The sequence below is a fragment of the Melospiza melodia genome, chromosome 20 (genome assembly GCF_035770615.1).
Source record: "Melospiza melodia melodia isolate bMelMel2 chromosome 20, bMelMel2.pri, whole genome shotgun sequence".
NCBI lineage: Eukaryota > Metazoa > Chordata > Aves > Passeriformes > Passerellidae > Melospiza > Melospiza melodia.
Window position 1 is genome coordinate 10583892 of NC_086213.1, and position 17553 is coordinate 10601444.

The 17553-nt window shown below is 57.0% G+C and overlaps 1 protein-coding gene across 11 annotated transcripts; it reads left to right on the forward strand.

The window, feature by feature from the left end:
- Positions 1-706: 706 nt before the first annotated feature.
- TPST2 (tyrosylprotein sulfotransferase 2) lies at positions 707-17362 on the forward strand. 11 transcript variants are annotated; one of them, XM_063172783.1, is made up of 9 exons: positions 722-774; positions 2587-2734; positions 8762-8827; positions 10625-10795; positions 12039-12941; positions 14374-14572; positions 15573-15623; positions 15739-15787; positions 16794-17362. In XM_063172783.1, exons 4-8 carry the CDS (start codon positions 10668-10670, stop codon positions 15766-15768), a joined length of 1311 nt encoding a protein of 436 aa, XP_063028853.1. In that variant the 5' UTR covers positions 722-774; positions 2587-2734; positions 8762-8827; positions 10625-10667; the 3' UTR covers positions 15769-15787; positions 16794-17362. The 11 variants fall into 11 exon arrangements, 10 of the variants coding, with proteins under 10 accessions (XP_063028855.1, XP_063028860.1, XP_063028857.1 ...); XM_063172784.1 differs by lacking the exon at positions 722-774 and adding an exon at positions 7406-7534 and having other exon boundaries at positions 1784-2734; XM_063172785.1 differs by lacking the exon at positions 2587-2734 and having other exon boundaries at positions 707-774.
- The last annotated feature ends 191 nt before the right edge of the window (positions 17363-17553 follow it).

Here is a 17553-nt window from a genome sequence, read left to right on the forward strand (position 1 = left end):
TCGGGGTGCCCCGAGAGCCGCGGAGTCAGGGCAGGTTCCTGCCTCTGTCCATGGAATCACAGCGAGCTGTGGGCTCTGTCCACAGAATCAGGGTGGGCTCCCGGTTCTGTCCATGGAATCACGACAGGCTCCTGCCTCCGTCCACACTTGGGGGATCAGGGGGCTGCGAGGGGTCCTGGGTCCCTGACCGCGGGATCCACCTGGGCACTAATTAACAGCCGATATCGCAGTCAATCAATGCCCGATTCACTTTCAAGGAGTTTTTTCCCCCCCTCGGACGCTGTCCCTCCCCACCGGGCACTTCTTTGCGGCCTCATTCCCCCTTCCCATCCCGTTGCCTCCCGGTGCGGCACCTCGGGTGGCATTCCCCTGCGCTCCCACGCCGCTAATTAGTGATTAATTACAGCGATAGCAGTGACGGCGGGGCGCTGCACACAGGCAGCACCGGGACAGGGGCGGGGACCGGGGATAACGGTGAGGCCGCGGGCAGCGCGGTGCGGAGCGCTCCCGGTAACTGGCGGGGACGGCTGCGGGTGCACCCGCGCCGGTACCGGCAGGGGGACGGGCAGGGAGCAGAGACACGTGCTGGGGCTCGGTGCCGCCCGGTGCCGCCCGGTGCCGCCCGGTGCCGCCCGGTGCTGCCCGGTGCCGGGCTCGGTGCCGCCCGGTGCCCGGCGCGCGCGGCGCACGCGCGGAGCGGCGGGCGGGGATCCCGGCCCCGCGTGCGCGTGACGTCGCCGCGTCTCGCGCCGCTCCGGGCCGGCGGCGGCCCCGGTGAGTGCGGGGGGGGGCGGGGGGCGGCACCGCGGGGAGCGACCCGGCCCGGGAACCGCGTGTGCCCCCGCCGCTCGTGCCCGCAGCCGCGCCGGCTGGCAGGTGACAGCGGGCGGGCGGCGCCCGGGACCGGCGGGCGCTGCCTGGTAGCGGCTCCGGGCTCGGTGGGCGGCGCGGGCGAAGCCAACGGGGCGCGGAGCGGCGGGGGATGCTCGGTGCGCAGTGCGGGGCGTGCGCGGTGCGCGGTACGGGGGACACCGGGCGGGGATGCGTGATCGGAGCGGTGCGGGGTGTGCGGTGCTGGGGACACCGAGCGGAGCGGGGTGTGCGGTGCTGGGGACATGGAGCGGAGCGGGGTGTGCGGTGCTGGGGACACAGAGCGGAGCGGGGTGTGCGGTGCTGGGGACACACAGTGGTGCTCGGTGTTCGGTGCAGAGTGCTCAGAGCAGTGCTGGATGCCCAGGACAGGATGTTCGGTGCTGAGTGCCCAGGACAGGATGCTCGGTGCTGGGTGCTCAGTGCAGGATGCTCGGTGCTGGATGCCCAGGACAGGACGCTCGGTGCGGGGTGCTCAGTGCAGGATGCTCGGTGCTGGATGCCCAGTGCAGGATGCTCGGTGCTGGGTGCCCAGGACAGGACACTCGGTGCTGGGTGCCCAGGACAGGATGCTCGGTGCTGGATGCCCAGTGCAGGATGCTCGGTGCTGGGTGCCCAGGACAGGATGCTCGGTGCAGGGTGCTCAGTGCAGGATGCTCGGTGCTGGGTGCCCAGGACAGGATGCTCGGTGTGGGGTGCTCAGTGCGGGGTGCCCAGTGCAGGATACCCAGGACAGGATGCTCGGTGCTGGGTGCTCAGTGCAGGATGCTCAGTGCTGGGTGCCCAGTACAGGATGCTCGGTGCTGGGTGCCCAGGAAAGGATGCTCAGTGCTGGGTGCCCAGGACAGGATGCTCGGTGCTGGGTGCTCGGTGCTGGGTGCCCAGTACAGGATGCTCTGTGCGGGGTGCTCAGTGCAGGATGCTCGGTGCGGGGTGCTCAGTGCAGGATGCTCAGTGCTCAGTTCAGAGCGTGGTGCTGGGTGCAGGGTGCTCAGCACAGTGCAGGGTTGCTGAGGTGCCCACAGGGTGCTCAGTGCACAGAACACAGTGCAGGATGCACAGCAGGTGGGACAGGGTGCTCAGTGCAGGGTTTTCCTCGTACCTTTGTCCTCCCATTCTGCTCTTTGGCACACGGTGCCCTCTCCCCCCTCCTGTGGCACCCCTCTGGCAGCCCAGCACCAAGCTGTGCCCCCATAACCTGAGCACTGCCATACACAGAGGCACCCATGGGTTGAGGCTGTCTGTCTGTCCAGGTGTCCAGAGCTCAGCCAGGGTTGGGACTGCCCATCTATACCAGGATGAGCATGGTGGCCTGGGCAGGGTGGGTGCCCAGTGGGAGGCTGCACCTGCGGGTCTTGGGGAGCGTCAGCCTCTGCTGAGGCTTGAGAGGTGTTGGCAGCACCTAGGTCGGGGTGGCTGTGGGATGTGGGTCCCTTGGCAGGGGTGCAGATGGGCTTCTGAGCAGCTGCGTTGGCACCTTGCAGCCCACACAAAGCACTGGCGCTCTCCTGGCAGTGCCCATCTGTTACTGTGCCCTGTGTGGCAGGGATGTGACATCCACGCTTTGTCCAGCTCAAGTTCCTTGGGACTCATGGCTGGAGTTGCTGGCACTGGGGCCAGCAGCATGAGCTGGGCTGCCCTCCTGGGCAGGCAGGGGATGGTTTGCATCACAGAGGCCTTTGCTCTGTCCCTCTCTGTGTTTGTTTGTGTGCTCAGGCTCTGTCCAAAAGTCATCTCACAGCTTGAAACCCCTTCAGACGCCTCCCTGTGCCAGGCCCTGCTGGCTGCTTGGACTCGGTTTCAGGAGGAGAGTCCTCCCTCAGCACAGCCGTGCTGCTCCCTCCTGCTCAGGCACCGAGCAACGGTGAGTGGGGAGATCCCAATGATTGGTGCCAACAGGTTTCCAGATTTGCTGTGTGCTTTGTGGGGATGCTGCAGGCTGCTCGTGGGGAGCTGTCAAGTGCCAGCACGGGCGCCTGCGAGCGGGGTTTGCCATCACATGCCGGCGGCAGCTGGTGCCCCGAGGCTGCTGCATGTGGCACCACAGGAGCAGCTGTGCTGCAGAGCCCGAGGGGAGCCCAGGGTCTGTGTGGAGTCAGCCAGGAATTTGGGGGACAGCAGCTGAACTGGGCACTGTGTGAGTCCTCCCCAGCATCGCCCACAGCAGCTGGCATTGGGGGGCTTCACTGTGGGGGAATGTGGCAGGCTGAGGCCTGGGGTCTCTGCAGGACAGTGGTGGGCTCACCAGCATGGTCAGGCTCATGCCACTGCTGTCTCTGCCTTTTTACAAACGGTATTAGTAATTTCTGTGGCTATTTTAAGGAGATTTTTCCAAAGGCAGTTTGCATTCCGGGTACGCTGAGCCTTTGGGGATGTGTGGGATGGCAGGAGCGCTGTTAAAATGCGGGGACTGTCAAGAAGATTTTTGGAGAGAGAAAACAAACCCCCAGCAGGTGGTTTTATTTGGCACTGTGCAGATGTGCCTTGTGATGAATTTGTGATGCCTTAAGGAGCCTCAGCCTCATGCCTTGGCTGAGCACGTTTCCCTCCAGATTCCACAGGCAGCGGGCACACAGAACCCGGGAGAAGCTTGCCCTGGCGTTGGCTGCCTGCTTTGGTTCACTCTGTTTTCCAAGCCCTGTCTGCCTCCAGAATTCCTGCAGGAATTCTCTCAAAGATTCCCCTTCTCAAGGTAAATGATGCCTTTTTTGCCCCCCTTTTGGTCCCCAGTCCGTGCTGTGGTGCCTCATGGTGTGGCAGGAGGGCGGCCCTGCCACAGGAGCCCCTTGTCCCCTCCCAGGGACATCAAACAAGCGCAGCAGCGGGGGTTGCTCAACACGCAGCGTTCGGAAGTGAAGCAAGCAGCTGCTTCCCACTGTGCATTCCCAGGCAGTGACCCCAGAGTGAGACTGAGGGCTCTGCAGGGGCTGAAGCATGCAGGTGCTTCTCCACGGAGGAATGGCTACGGGCATGTTGGCTCTGGAGCCTCAGGCTGCTGTGCTGGGGAAGCTTTTCCAGCACTTCTGTTCCTGCTCGGTGCTGGGAGGGATCCTGTGGTGTGAGCAGCTGTTGCCAGCAGTGGCTGAGCTGCAATGGGGGTGAGATAACAGCCACCCCCTCGGGCAGCTGTGCTCACAGCTGGCTGTGAGCCAGCGTGGCCGGGTGGCACTCAGGGCATGGGCACAGGCCTTGGTGGCCCAGTGCTTGCAAATGCAATGGCAGCAGAGGAGGAGCAGGGCTCCAGCTGGGCTGTGCAGACAGGAAGGAGCTCGGATGTGTGTTCTGGGCGCTTTGGCTGATGAGGCAGCAGCGGCGCAGGCTCGGAAGGCGCCGGTTCCGTTTCTTCCACCGGTGGTTTCACAAGGGCTTCACCCGTGCCAGGGCCTGGAAGTGGTCACTGCCCATCCTCGCTGGGGTGGGAGTGGGAGGCCACGAACACACATGGCTGAAGTGGATGCTGGTGCTTCCCAAAGTTTCTGGCTTTGTGGAGATGCCAAATGTTTGCCTTTATGGCATCCATTGTGCTGAGCATGGCTGGGCACTGCTGGAGATCATGGGGCTGGTCTGTGCTTGGGTCTGTGCTCCTGAGGGAGCTGCAGGAAACAGGACAAGAACGAGCAGAGGAGCTGGGGAAGATGGGGAGCAGTGTCCCCTCTCCCATCCCTGCCTGCAGGGTGAGCAGTGGCACCTCCATCCTTGCTGCCCTGCCCTGCCCTCGGGCAGTGCTTCCAGGGCTGCTGCTGCTGCTGCATGGGGAAATAAAACACTCTGATTTTGTTTCTTAAGCAAATTTGAGGTTTTGGGGTTTGTCTTGCAGAAACAATTTTTTATTTGCAGATCCTGATCTTTGTGCGTGCAAGAATGGAGCTTGTTGAGACTTAGGGTTTGGCGTGTGGATTGGGAAAATATTTTTTGAAGATACTTGGTGTTTTTTCTAGCAGTTCCTCTGACTTCTCTTCCTCCCTGTTGTATGGCAGGCTCTGACCACCCACGTGCCTGCAAGGGAATATTTGTGCAGTTTTGTGAGGGAAGAGCTGTGTTTGCATGAAGTGTGGTGAGTGAACAGGGGGGCTGCAACCCTCAACACCCCTTGCCCAGTGCCCCTCTCCCATGTGGATCCCCAGGACGTACCCTGGACAAGGGCTGAGAGTTGGAGGGATCTGATCAAAGACATGGAGAGGAATCACAGAATCATGGAATGGTTTGGGTTGGAAGGGATCTTAAAGATATTCTAGTTCCACCCCCTTCTGCAGGCAGCGACACCTTCCACTAGACCAGGTTGCTCAGAGCTCCATCCAGCCTGGCCTTGGACACTTCCAGGGATGGGGCAACCACAGCTTCCCTGGGCAAGAGGAGTTGGGGGAGAGCTCAGTGCTTTCCCAGAGCTCCTTCCTCCAGCAGGACAGTGGAGTCACTGGTCAGGGCACGAGGGGAGCCAACGTGGGAGTGTCACTGTCAGTGGACCTGTGCTGGCTTTGCCTTTGTCCCCCTGAGGCAACAACTGCAGAATAATTAAGGAAAGGTGAAGCTCTGTGGGTTAATTAAAAGTCAAGAGCTCCCTCTGAAGTGCAGAACTCGTGTCCTGTTTCAGCACAAGCTGTCTGACGTGCCTGAGCCTTGCTGCGGTGCGGGCACACGGTGCCAGGTGCTGGGGAGTGGGGAGGTGCCTCCATCCCTGTGTCCTGCCAGCAGCTTCCTCCTTGGGCATTCCATAATCGTGGGCATTCCATAATCATGGGCATTCCATAACTAATCTGCCACTCTGAGTTGAAGGCTGTGTCCCTGCAAGGCTGGCAGGGTGAGTGCTGAGGTTTCCATCTCCTGATGATAAAATGCTGTTGCCCTGCTTGGAACGAGGGCTGGGCGGAGGGGAGTTACTGTAAATTGGTGGGATTTTTATTGTTTGAGGAACACTGTACCGCTGAGCAGGATAATAAAATGTTTTGCTAATCATAACAGCCTTGAGGCGATAAACCAGCAGTCTGTTTGTGCTGTGAAATGTCTGTGGATCCTTTGCTGATGTGATTTAGAGCCTGTTGGAGCTAGCTGGCACACAGTGCCCCATCCCTGGCTGGGCTCTTTGGGATGCTCAGCTGGAATGATTGGTGTGGCTCAGGGCTCTCACCTGGCAGACTTTTCTGAGCCAGAAAGTTTTGAAACTGGCACACACTGCCTTAATCCTCAGGGCAGCAGGTTCTGCTGGTTTATTTTTCTTGGTACTCAGCAGTGAGAATAAATTCCCCTTTGTCCCCTGAGCCTGTTGGGTGCTGAGATGCAGCTGGAGCAGCCTCTGTGTGGTTTGGGTGCTGAGGTGGCTGCTTGAACACTCATCCCTGAACTCTTTTGACTGTTATTTTTCCCTGGGATGATGGTGGTGGTGCAAGTGTAAACCACAGGGCTGTCAGTGCTGTTTGGGGATTTTCCAAGGGACACAGAACTCCAAAGTGCTCCAAACCCAGGTGCTTTTGTTGGGATTGGTTGTGTTTTCACTGGAATTGGCCTCTGTTCCAGTGGATGCCCTGGGTTCATGACCTACAGTGCAGCTTCAGTTTTAGTCACCAAACCCGTCCTGCTCTCAGTAGTGCTGTTCTTGCCACGTGGTGGCTGAAGCAGCTTCTTTTTGTTGTGGGATTTTGTTTTGAGTGCTGCAGCAGTTTAATTTTCATATCTTCCCTCCAAGGCTTAGAGCCATGGCACACCTGCAGCAGAGATGGGTACAGAGCCCCTGTCCCACCACTGGGGTGGGTGGGTTGGACTCTGTCCCCACTGTCCCATGGGATCAATCCCGGTCTGGGCAGTGCTAGGGTGGAGGAGCACGAGCTGTGGGTTGTGCAACAGGGCTGACGCTGCACTCAGTGACCACAGCCACCCCTGTGGTGCCTCTGTGTGCTCCTGGTGGAGACTGGGGCTGGCCCCATGCTCCATGCTCACTGCATTCCAGTCCTGCTAAGAGAGATACTTGGGGAGTGTTTGGAAATTGCCAGCAGCAGCATCCAGGAGGAGCAAAGCTCTCATCAAGCAGTGTCAGCATTGGACTGAGCTCAGGTTGGGATGAAACAACGGCCCTCAGGCAAGCTGTGTTTATTTTTGTAAATGAACTGGAGACTATCAATTCAGTAATTAAATATTGCTGATTTGTAAAGATGTGAGCTGGATATGTTGGGACATTTCTTGCTGACCACAGTTTCTGTCGCTGTTCCGCCACAGGGGCGTCTGCAGATCCTCATCCTTTTATTAAGCACCAGCAAATTGAGCTCAAATTTTCCAGGCCACACCTACATCTTTTGGGGAGGCTGCACTTAATGACACTCATTTCTGGGAATGGTTTAAAGAAAAATGCAGCTTTAGATCATATGGGGCTTCTCATAGAAACTGTTTCTGTCGTTGTTAGTAACACTTTAACAAATGGTGTTTCCTCCCTGCTGAGGAGGCTGTGCTGACTCTGGGGCTGCTCCGGGGGTGGTTTTTACCCGTTCCCAGTGCAGGTGCCAAGGTCAGGGGTTTGACTCAGGGGTTTTGGTTGGGTTTCGGTCAGAGCTGCTGTTGGAGCCCAGCTGGTGGTGACGCCCTGCACAGCATCAGGAAGGAAGTCACAAACAAGTGCGTCTGTGTGTCTGTCCGTGTGTCTGTGCCTGGGCAGGATCTGGAGCCGTTTCTGGAGCAGGTGAGTTGGGTGGGCTGTTGGACCATCTCTGTCCCTGCACCTCAGCACTCAGGGCCCTGCAGAAGCACATCCAGGGATGCAGCTGCTGCTCCGTGGAGCTGCAGCCTGGTCTGGAGCTGGAATCCTGTAGTCCATGGAGGCCAGGCTGAGCAGGAAGCCTCGCAGGGAAGCGCCTGCGCTGCGGATAAGCCCTTGTAGAGTTCCTGCTGGGTGGAGTTTCCCTCTGGTTTCTCTTTAGTGCTGAGGCGGAGGGGACAGTGACACTCAATGGCACGAGAGGAGACTGGAATAGCCATTAGTGTCACTCCTGGAAATGTTCTCAGGAGCATCCTGCAAGGCCAGGACCTGCTGCACAGCCAGGGGGAGCTGACTGGGAATGTCCCAGCAGCAGTGACCCCAAGGTGGTCCCATGTCCGTGCTGTGATCCTGGGAGCAGAGTGATATCTGGTGATCCGCCAGCTCCTGGCCCCTTGGGGTGCTCTGCTGCAGCTCCGTGTCCCAGACTGTCCCCAGGATGCTCTGTGCTTGCAGGATGGCTCCAGCCAAGGCTGCTGTGCTCCCTGGCATGGAGCAGTCCTTGTGGGAAACCCAGTGACCAGAGGTTTGGTTCCCAGCCTGGAGGGATTTCCATGTTGTGCGGAGCTAGTGCTGCTGCCTTGGCTGGTGGTGAGGCTGGAGAGAGCTTTGTTCTTGGGGCTGGAGCCAGGAGGTCCTGCCAGGCCTGCAGGTCCTCTGGGCTCTGTCTCCTTCCACTGTCACTGATTTGGGGGCTCTGGTCATAGTCTGACCTGTGCCTGATTTCAGCATTTGCAGCAGGCGAGTCTGGAGCTGCTTCCTCTGGTCAAGGCTGTTGTGGCGGCCAGTGTGTGCTGGAATTGTGCCCAGCTGGATTGTCATCCCCTGGGCTTTAAACATCCAGGCTGCTAGGGTCCCCCTGAGGCCTCTTTCCTTTCCAGCAGGCTGCATTTCCTCAAAGAGCAGCAGCCCTGCTGCTTCCCCCTGTGTGTCCTGGCTTGGCTGTGCTCTGTGAACAGTGCTGGTGTGTCAGGGCAGGTGTGCCCAGTCCAGCTGCCAGAGCTGCCATGAGCTGGGGCCACCAGCTCCAGCAGGAACACCTTTCCCTGGGGCTCAGGGGAGGCTGTGGGGAGGAGGGGAAGGTGCTGAGGAGGGGAGTGGATGTGTGTGCTAAATAAACAAATCAGCACTGTGGCTTCTCTTCCCCATCAGGTGTTTTGGTGGCCACGGGTTCAGCATGAAGCTCAACTAGAAGCACCATGACCGTATGGGGAGAAGGTGAGAGCAAGCTGCTGGATGTGTGATTCCCCTGGGAGGCTGGGTGGCTGCTGCACATCTGTCTCATGAGGCTGCACATCTGTCCACACCACCACTGGTGCCACATTGATCCTGTGCTGCTTTCACAAGCTGGCACGACACAGTGTCAGCCTTCTTCATGCTCAAGTCCCATCAGCATGGGAATACAGGAGACTTGCTGCCTGCAGGAGCTCTTGTCACTCTGCTGTCACGTCCCCACTGGTCCCCATTCTCCCCCACACTCTGGGTGCCAGACTTACAAGCTGATTTAGTGCTCTGCTTAGGGTTAGGGTTATACCTAGGGTTAGGGTTCTAAAAACCACAAAGGCCCAAGCTCCAGGCACACTGCAGCTGCAAAAGGCATCCCAAGGGGAACACAAAACTGCCACAACATGGCTTCCTCCACTGCTTCTTCTTTGGAGGCAGCCTTAGCCCCCTGATGCTGGCCAGGGACATGCCCCCGCCCCTGTGTGACATCCCTGTCCTGCTGTGTCCAAGCTGTACTCAGGGGTTTCAGCCCTGGATTGCTGCTGGTGCTTTGCTTTCTGCTCCCATGTCACCGTTCCCTGCCAGAGTAGGCTCTGAGAGCTCCCTAATCCTGCTCAAGTGGGAAGCTCTCAGAGCCAGCTTGGGCATTTGAAAGGGTGTTGTCTCTGGAACCTAATTACACCCTGATTCCAGCACAATGCCTGCTGGAGAGGAAATGACCCATCCATCTTCCCTCACAGACTAATGAGGCCCATAAATTTTAGGAAATTCTCGGTGGGGAATCTCACAAAAGAGCTGAGACCCAGCTCTGTCTCATTGTGCCATCTACACATCTGTATTTGCCTTGAAGTTTCACCTTGTCTCAAATGAAGTCTTTCTCTTGGGAGTATATAGCCTGTAACAGTGCACTTTATTAGCTTCAAAAAGAGCTTCAAAAAGAAACCTCAGGACTTAAGCACTCATTGATGTTCTGTTGCAAAATTTATTTAAATGGGCAATTTGGCCAAGATGGCCTAAAGAGACAGGGAACAAATCCTATGGTTAAGTCTATGACAACAACAAAAACAAAATTCTGTCCCAGATCACAGCAAGAGCTCTGAGCAGCGTTTCTGCCTTACATGGGAGTGTTTTAATTATGCTGGAAATTAAAATTCTATAAACTGCTGGTTTTATTTGAACAGCAGCCCTTTATCATATCTGGGCTCTGTTCACTGAAGAGCTTACTGTAAGAACAAGGGAACAAAAGCAGAGGAAAAGCAGAAAATTGAAGCCCAGCACAAGTCACTGACCCAAGAGTGTCATGAGCAGCAGTGAACACAAACTCTCTGGGGCACCACTGCACTGCCTTAGACAGCAAAGAACTCCCCCAGGCACTAGGTAGATAGACAACAACTACCACACTCTACCACCTGCCTGGGCAGCCCCTCCCAAGGCCTGAGCTCTCTCTCCATGAGGAAATTCCCCCTGATGTCCGACCTGAACCTCCCCTGGCACAGCTGGCAGCCCCATGGCACACAATATGAGAGTCCCTTTGTTCCCTCTGGAGCTGCTGGAGCATCTTGGTGGGAACTGCTCCCTGTCAGCTGGTTCTCCTGGAGAACAGAGCACTTCTGTGCTCCACCCTCCTTTCATGGTGCAGCCTTTGCTGCTAATTAGCTTGTCTTGGTCTACACTGCCCTAATTATTCCAGTTGGCCCTAAATCCTGCCTGCTCCTCTGCCATCCATTGAAATGGGTCTTGTGGCATTTGCAATTATTTTGGGGTGAATATTTGAATATATTTACATGACAGAAACAGATGAAGAGAGCAGGAAGGAGCAGCACTTGTCTTGTTAATGGCCCTGACTCTGCTTGGCAGCTGCAAAAATGCCAGAGCTGTTGGATGTCCCTCTGATCTACATCCCAACAAATCCACCCACTTTATCTCATACCTAGGGGTGCAGCTGAGGCTGTTTAGCTTCAGGTATGTTACCAAGCAGCTGGTCAGGGTGGACCAGGGAGTGAAGAACCACAAAAATACTTTTGGTGGTGATGTTGTTGTGCTGCTGGGTTGTGGGAGGGCATCCCTGGGCTGGCAGAGAGGATGCCCTCCCACAGCAAGGGAGGGTGGAGTCCAGGATGGTGGAGTGGGATGTCAGGGACTGGAAGTGGGGAGCAGAGGAGTCCCTGAGCGCCTGGCAGGAGGAGCAGGAAAGCTGCCCAGCTCCAGGCTCTCTCCTGCCTGCTCCCTGCTCCGCATGGGCTGCTGCACAATGTATTCCTTCGCTGTGGGGGGAAACTCTTTTCTGGAGCAGCTCTTTGGCCTGTCAGCAAAACAGAATCCATGGACGGCCCGTTCCTTCCACTCCATTCAGCTCCTGCCCCAGCCACATAATCACAAAGAACTGGAAATCCCGGGGTGAGCCCAGGGGAGGATTGCAAAACCTGCACTCGCAACTGGGGCGGACGGGGGGAGGGGGTGGGAAGCGGTGCCAGCATTCCCGGGAGTCCCTCCGGGCACGCAGCTGAGCCGGGCACTTGCAGAGGCTGCAGCCTTCCTGCTGGATGTCCTGCCGAGCCGTGGAGAACCCCGAAAAGTCTCGGTGCCAGATGAAGTTTCACGGATTTCTCTGTCAGGTCAGTTCCCGAGGCAGGGCAGGGTGGTGAACGCTGCGTGTGGCTGTGCACTCTCAGATGGTTGAATCTCTCCGTGTTTCATTCTAACGGTTTCTCCTGACTCAGACCCTTAAAGCTGGCATGAGAGGCTTTTGTTTTTCTCTTATTTCAGCTTCCCCCTCCCCTGTGACCGTAGGGTTAAACTAAACAAAATATAGGGAGGATGCAGGTGGCTGGGAGGTGAGCAGTGCTGGAGTGCTGACTTGGGTTTGGGAGGAATAACCTCAGCTTGGGTTTGGGCTTCATCTGGGATGGAGCAGGCTCTCTGTGAAGATTTTGTTTTAAGGAGTCTCTGGATATACAGTGCCCCTCCTCTCCAAAACGTTCCTGGAGCTTTGCTCCAGCTGTAAACCTGTGTTTCTGGGAGCACAATGCAGAAATTCTCTCTCTGGGTGTGCACTGAGGCAGACTTTAATTACCTGCTGGGTGTAGGGCACCAAGCCTGGGAGGTGCTGATAAATGAAATGAGGTGCTGATAAGTGAAGGAGGTGATGAAATCTGGGATGGTGTCAGCATCCCATGGCTGCTCTGACAGCGCTGTTCTCTTGCAGATGCCCGTGGGGTTGGACACTCGCTAGCAGAGAGCTGAAGCCCCCAGCCTGTGCCCAGGAGAGCAGGATGCGGGTCACCACGCGCAGGGTGCTGCTGCTGCTGGGCTCGGTGGCGGCCCTGATGGTGACCCTGCACCTCGGGCAGCAAGTCCTGGAGTGCCAGCAGGTCCTGAGCGAGAGGAGGCACAGGCTGATGAGGCCGGAGAACGAGGAGCTGGTGATGGTGGACGCCAACCACGTGGAGTACCGCTACAGCAAGGACATGCCCCTGATCTTCATCGGCGGCGTCCCGCGCAGCGGCACCACGCTGATGAGGGCCATGCTGGACGCCCACCCCGAGGTGCGCTGCGGGGAGGAGACCCGCATCATCCCCCGCGTGCTGGCCATGCGCCAGGCCTGGTCCAAGTCCGGCCGCGAGAAGATGCGGCTGGACGAGGCGGGGGTGACGGACCAGGTGCTGGACGCGGCCATGCAGGCCTTCATCCTGGAAGTGATCGCCAAGCACGGCGAGCCCGCCAGGTACCTGTGCAACAAGGACCCCTTCACGCTGAAATCCTCCGTGTACCTGTCCCGGCTGTTCCCCAACTCCAAGTTCCTGCTGATGGTGCGGGACGGGCGCGCCTCGGTGCACTCCATGATCACGCGCAAGGTGACCATCGCCGGCTTCGACCTCAACAGCTACCGGGACTGCCTGACCAAGTGGAACAAGGCCATCGAGGTGATGTACTCCCAGTGCCTGGAGATCGGCCGCGCCCGCTGCCTGCCCGTCTACTACGAGCAGCTGGTGCTGCACCCCGAGCAGTCCATGCAGAACATCATGAGGTTCCTGGACATCTCCTGGAGCGACTCGGTGCTGCACCACGAGGAGCTCATCGGGAAGCCCGGTGGGGTGTCCCTTTCCAAGTGAGTCTCGGCTCTTTCCTCAGCTTTTCGTTGCACCAACCAGGCTAAAATAGGACAGAGCCCCGTTGTTGGTGTTTGTGTGTGATTTTGACAGCGCATTGTACTGCAGTGGGGTTTGTGTTCCTGAGTAAGAGATGGCTTTAATGCTCCCAATCTGTTGTACTCCACAGAACAGCTTGTCAAGCAAGGATTTCAGGAGCAGGTGACTGTTTAATCTCTCTTGACACTGCAGAAATTATTTCAGTCTCTAATTTGCAACGAACTGCTTGCTCTGAAACGTGAGCTCTTTAATGTCTCTTTCTCCACCCGTCCTCAGATGGCTCCTTGGTGTGATTAGTTGTGCTGCTGATGATGATGAGCTGCAGTTCTTGCCAGGTCTGGGGTTGGTATTGCAGAATAAAAGCAATACCTGCCCAGTGGAGGCACACCCAGCACTCCCTCCTGCCCTTTCCATGTGTAGGGGGTGTTTGCCTTCTCCCACTTTCTCTTCCTCTTTTAATGCTGTTTCTTTTCTAAATGGAGGCTTAAGTTAGACTTAGCAAAATTTAATCAGCCGTGTAAGGGAATTATCCAAGTCTCTGTATCAGTTGATGGTGCCCTGGTGGTGAGGGCACAGGAGCCACGGGGGGATGTGCAGCTGCTCCAGTTTTCCAGGATGCCCTGGGACTGCAGCCAGCTCTACTTCCCTGTTTGCTCAGAGTAAATTGGTCCAGGTTGCTTAGATCAGGTTTTGAATATTCATACGGGTCACCAGGTGTATCTGTACTACAGCCCACACATCTTATATTGTTTTCCTCTGATAAGCAAAGGTGTCAAGGTGAAACCCTCTATCCCACTGAAGGATAGATCCCTCCTGTAAGAAAAGAGGAAGCAGCCTCAAGTTGTGCCAGAGGAAGTTTAGGTTGGATAAAAAGGGAAATTCCTTCCCTGAAAGGGTAATTAGGCACTAGAACAGAATGGTGGTAGAGTCATCATCCCTGAAGGAATTTAAAAGCTGTGTGGATGTGGCAGCTGGGGACATGGGTTAGTGGTGGCCTTAGGAGTGCTGAGGAAATGGTTGGACTCACTTGTCTTAGAGGGTTTTTCCAGCCTCAATGATTCCATGATTGTAAACAGAAGGATCTAGCCTCTGGGGCTGTGGAACCCCTTGCCAGGGTCTGCTTCCCCAGAGCAGGGCTGTGAGGGACAGAAACCGTGGCTACCCCACTCAAGGAAGTGCCCAAGGCCAGATGGGACAGGATTTGGAGCAACCTGGGATAGTGGAAGGTGTCCCTGCCCATGGGAGGGAGTAGAACAGGATGGGATTTAAGATGGATTTAAGATTCCATCCTGTGGTTCTCTGTGGAGGTGGCAACGAGCTGTGTGTGAGCCCAGCACATGCACGAAATCCAACCATTGTGTGCTTTGTTTTTTTTTCCTTTATTTTCCCCAGGATAGAGAGGTCAACAGACCAGGTGATCAAGCCGGTGAACATGGAGGCGTTATCCAAATGGATCGGGCACATCCCGGGGGATGTGCTGCAGGACATGGCCCACATCGCGCCCATGCTGGCCAGGCTGGGCTACGACCCCTACGCCAACCCCCCCAACTACGGCCACCCCGACCCCCTGGTTGTCAACAACACGCACAGGGTGAGTGGCACTGCCGTGCAGGGGACAGGCCAGGGGCTCACCGGGCCCTCCGGAGCAAGGGAAGCTCCCGAGCCAGGCTGGGAAGCAAGGGAAGCTCACCGAGCCCTCTGGAGCAAGAGAAGCTCCTGAGCCAGGCTGGGAAGCAAGGGAAGCTCCTGAGCCAGGCTGGGAAGCAAGGGAAGCTCACAGAGCCCTCCAGAGCAAGGGAATCTCCTGAGCCAGGCTGGGAAGCAAGGGGAGCTCACAGAGCCCTCTGGAGCAAGGGAAGCTCCTGAGCCAGGTTGGGAAGCAAGGGAAGCTCACCGGGCCCTCCGGAGCAAGGGAAGCTCCTGAGCTGGGTTGGGAAGCAAGGGAAGCTCACAGAGCCCTCCAGAGCAAGGGAAGCTCCTGAGCCAGGTTGGGATGGAACAGAGGGGAACAGATTCACACAGGAAAAACAGAATCACAGAATCACAGAATTCCAGAGTCATTCAGGTTGGGAAAGGCCTCCCAGAACCATCAAGTCGTCCCCACCAGGGCACTGAGTGCCACATGGAGCATGTTCCGTGGACACCTCCAGGGATGGGGACTCCAAACCTCCCTTCCAGTCCCTGACCACCCTTTCCATGAGGAAATTCCTCCTGGTGTCCAACCTGAGCCTCCCCTGGCACAGTTTGTTGCAGTTTCCTCTCCTCCTGTCCCTGTTCCCTGGGAGCAGAGCCTGACCCCTTCCAGGCTGTCCCCTCCTCTCAGGGAGTTGTGCAGAGCCACAAGGTCCCCCCTGAGCCTCCTTTTCCCCAGGCTGAGCCCCTTCCCAGCTCCCTCAGCTGCTCCAGCCCCTTCTCCAGATCTGTTCCCTTCTCTGGACACGCTCCAGCCCCTCCATGTCTGTTTTGGAGAGAGCAGGACAGAGCACTCAAGGTGCAGCTTTTTCCCTGGGAAGGCTGGGAATGGCTGACAGCAGTGACCCAGAGGTGGTTCCACTGCCCCAGGGGGTCACTCCAGGTTCTCTTTCCCACAGGTTTTAAAGGGGGATTATAAAACACCGGCCAATCTCAAAGGTCACCTGCAGGTAAGAGCACCCTGAGGGTTTGGGGGTTTGGGACACACCAGGGTACCTGGTCGCTGCTGCCTTCCCTGGGGAATGCTGGCCCAGAGCTGACCCTTCTCTTCTGGGGCTCTTCCAGGTGACTCAGAACACATCATCTTCTCACTAAGAAAATTAATGATTTCCAGGTAAGACCCTGTTTACTTAATTTTGGAATTTGGGCAAATCTGCCTGTGTTGCTCCAGGACCAGCACTTGGTTTGTGTGATTTCTGTGGATCAGCTGGGGTTCCCTCACAGAGATCCCTCACAGTCGCCTCAGATCTTCCCACACAATGCTGCTGAGTGGGACCATTTGTAAGGAATTCTTTTCCTGAGCTCTGGGAACGGGATTAAAGCTGCAAAATGAAACTCAGCCGCCTGGGAGGGCTATTGCAGCCCGTCCCCGCGGGCAGCAGGGACACATGGAATGTGTGGATGAGCTGAGCTGCTCCCCAGCTGCCTCCAAAGACGTGCCATGGACCTGAGGAAGGGGATAGAAAACAAAGGAAAACATGATGGAAAACAAAGCTGCTGCCTTGGGCTGCTGCTCCAGAGACAACTGTTGATGTGTTGGATGTTCTTCCTCCATGCTAAAGCATAAAATACCATTCTTGGCACTAAAACTGATCCTTTAAGAGCAACTTTCTGTGTACAAGCAGATGGCTGGGCTAGAAAAAGATCAGAAGCACTGAGGGAAGATCAGGAATTGTGTGTTCCCTTGTCCTGGGCTGGGAATTGGTTCCTTTCTGGGCATTTTGTGTGTCACAGGGGCTTTAAACCCTCAGTCAGGCCTTGCTGTGCTAGTCTAAGGGGATCCTGATCCCAAGGGGATCCTGGTCTGAGGGGATCCTATTCTTGAGGAGATCCTGTTCCTAAGAGGATCCTGCTCCCAAGGGGATCTTATTCCTGAGGGAATCCTCTTACCAGAGGAGATCCTTCCCTAAGGAGATTTTTCCCCCTGAGGAAATCCTGGTCCTGAGAGGATCCTTCCCCAGAGGAAATTCTGCCCCTGAGGAGATCCTGCTCCTGAGGGGATCCTTCCCTAAGGGATCCTTTCCCTGAGAGGGGATCCTTTTCCCGAGGATATCTTTCCCAAGGGGATCCTGCTCCTGAGGGGACCCTGCCCCTGAGGTTGTGTGTTTTGTCTCTTCCAGAACGCTGCCAATGGCCTGTTGTTTGCCCGAGAAGGACGAAGTGTGCAGTGGGCCCGTGGAAATCTGTTCTCCAAGCATATTGCTTGCTCCTACTGTTGCCAAATGACTGCGCTCCAGGAATGTATTTGCATTTATTTGCAAAGGCCAAACGTGCTCCACGGCGGGAACGTCCCCGGCCGGTCCCAGCGCTCTGTGGGGAATGCAGCTGTGGAAACCCGGGCTGGTGGGGGGACGGCATGGCAGGACATTACAAGTGCCGTGGCTGGAGGACTCTGTACATCGCGTTTGTGTCTCGTGATCTGTTCCCCGTTCCCGGTGTGGGGAACAGCCCTCCCATCCCCGCTGTTCCGTATTCCTGGGATCGGGAAGAGCCGCCCCGGTCCTGCTGTTCCCCACTCCCAGGGTCAGGAACTGCCCCCTGGCCCTGCAGAGGCTTTGTGGTGCGTGTGCCCTCCGCCCTAACCCATCCCCGACCCTGCAGAGGCTATTGCAGAGTTAATATATGCCCCCCTCCCCCCTCCCCCCATCAACGGTGTTGGACACCATTAAAGTGTTGATTTGATATTTAATATTTTAATTATTAATCGCGCGGGCTCCGCCTCCTGTACACCGCCGGGCCACAAGGCGGCGCTACCGGCGCGGCTGCGCCGCTCCTGACAACTCTATGGTTTGGGGCGGGGCTTGCGCGCTGCGGAAGTGAATGGGGCGCATCCGCTGTGGCGGCGCGGCCGCGGCCGGTGCTGGGGTTCGTGAGCGGGGC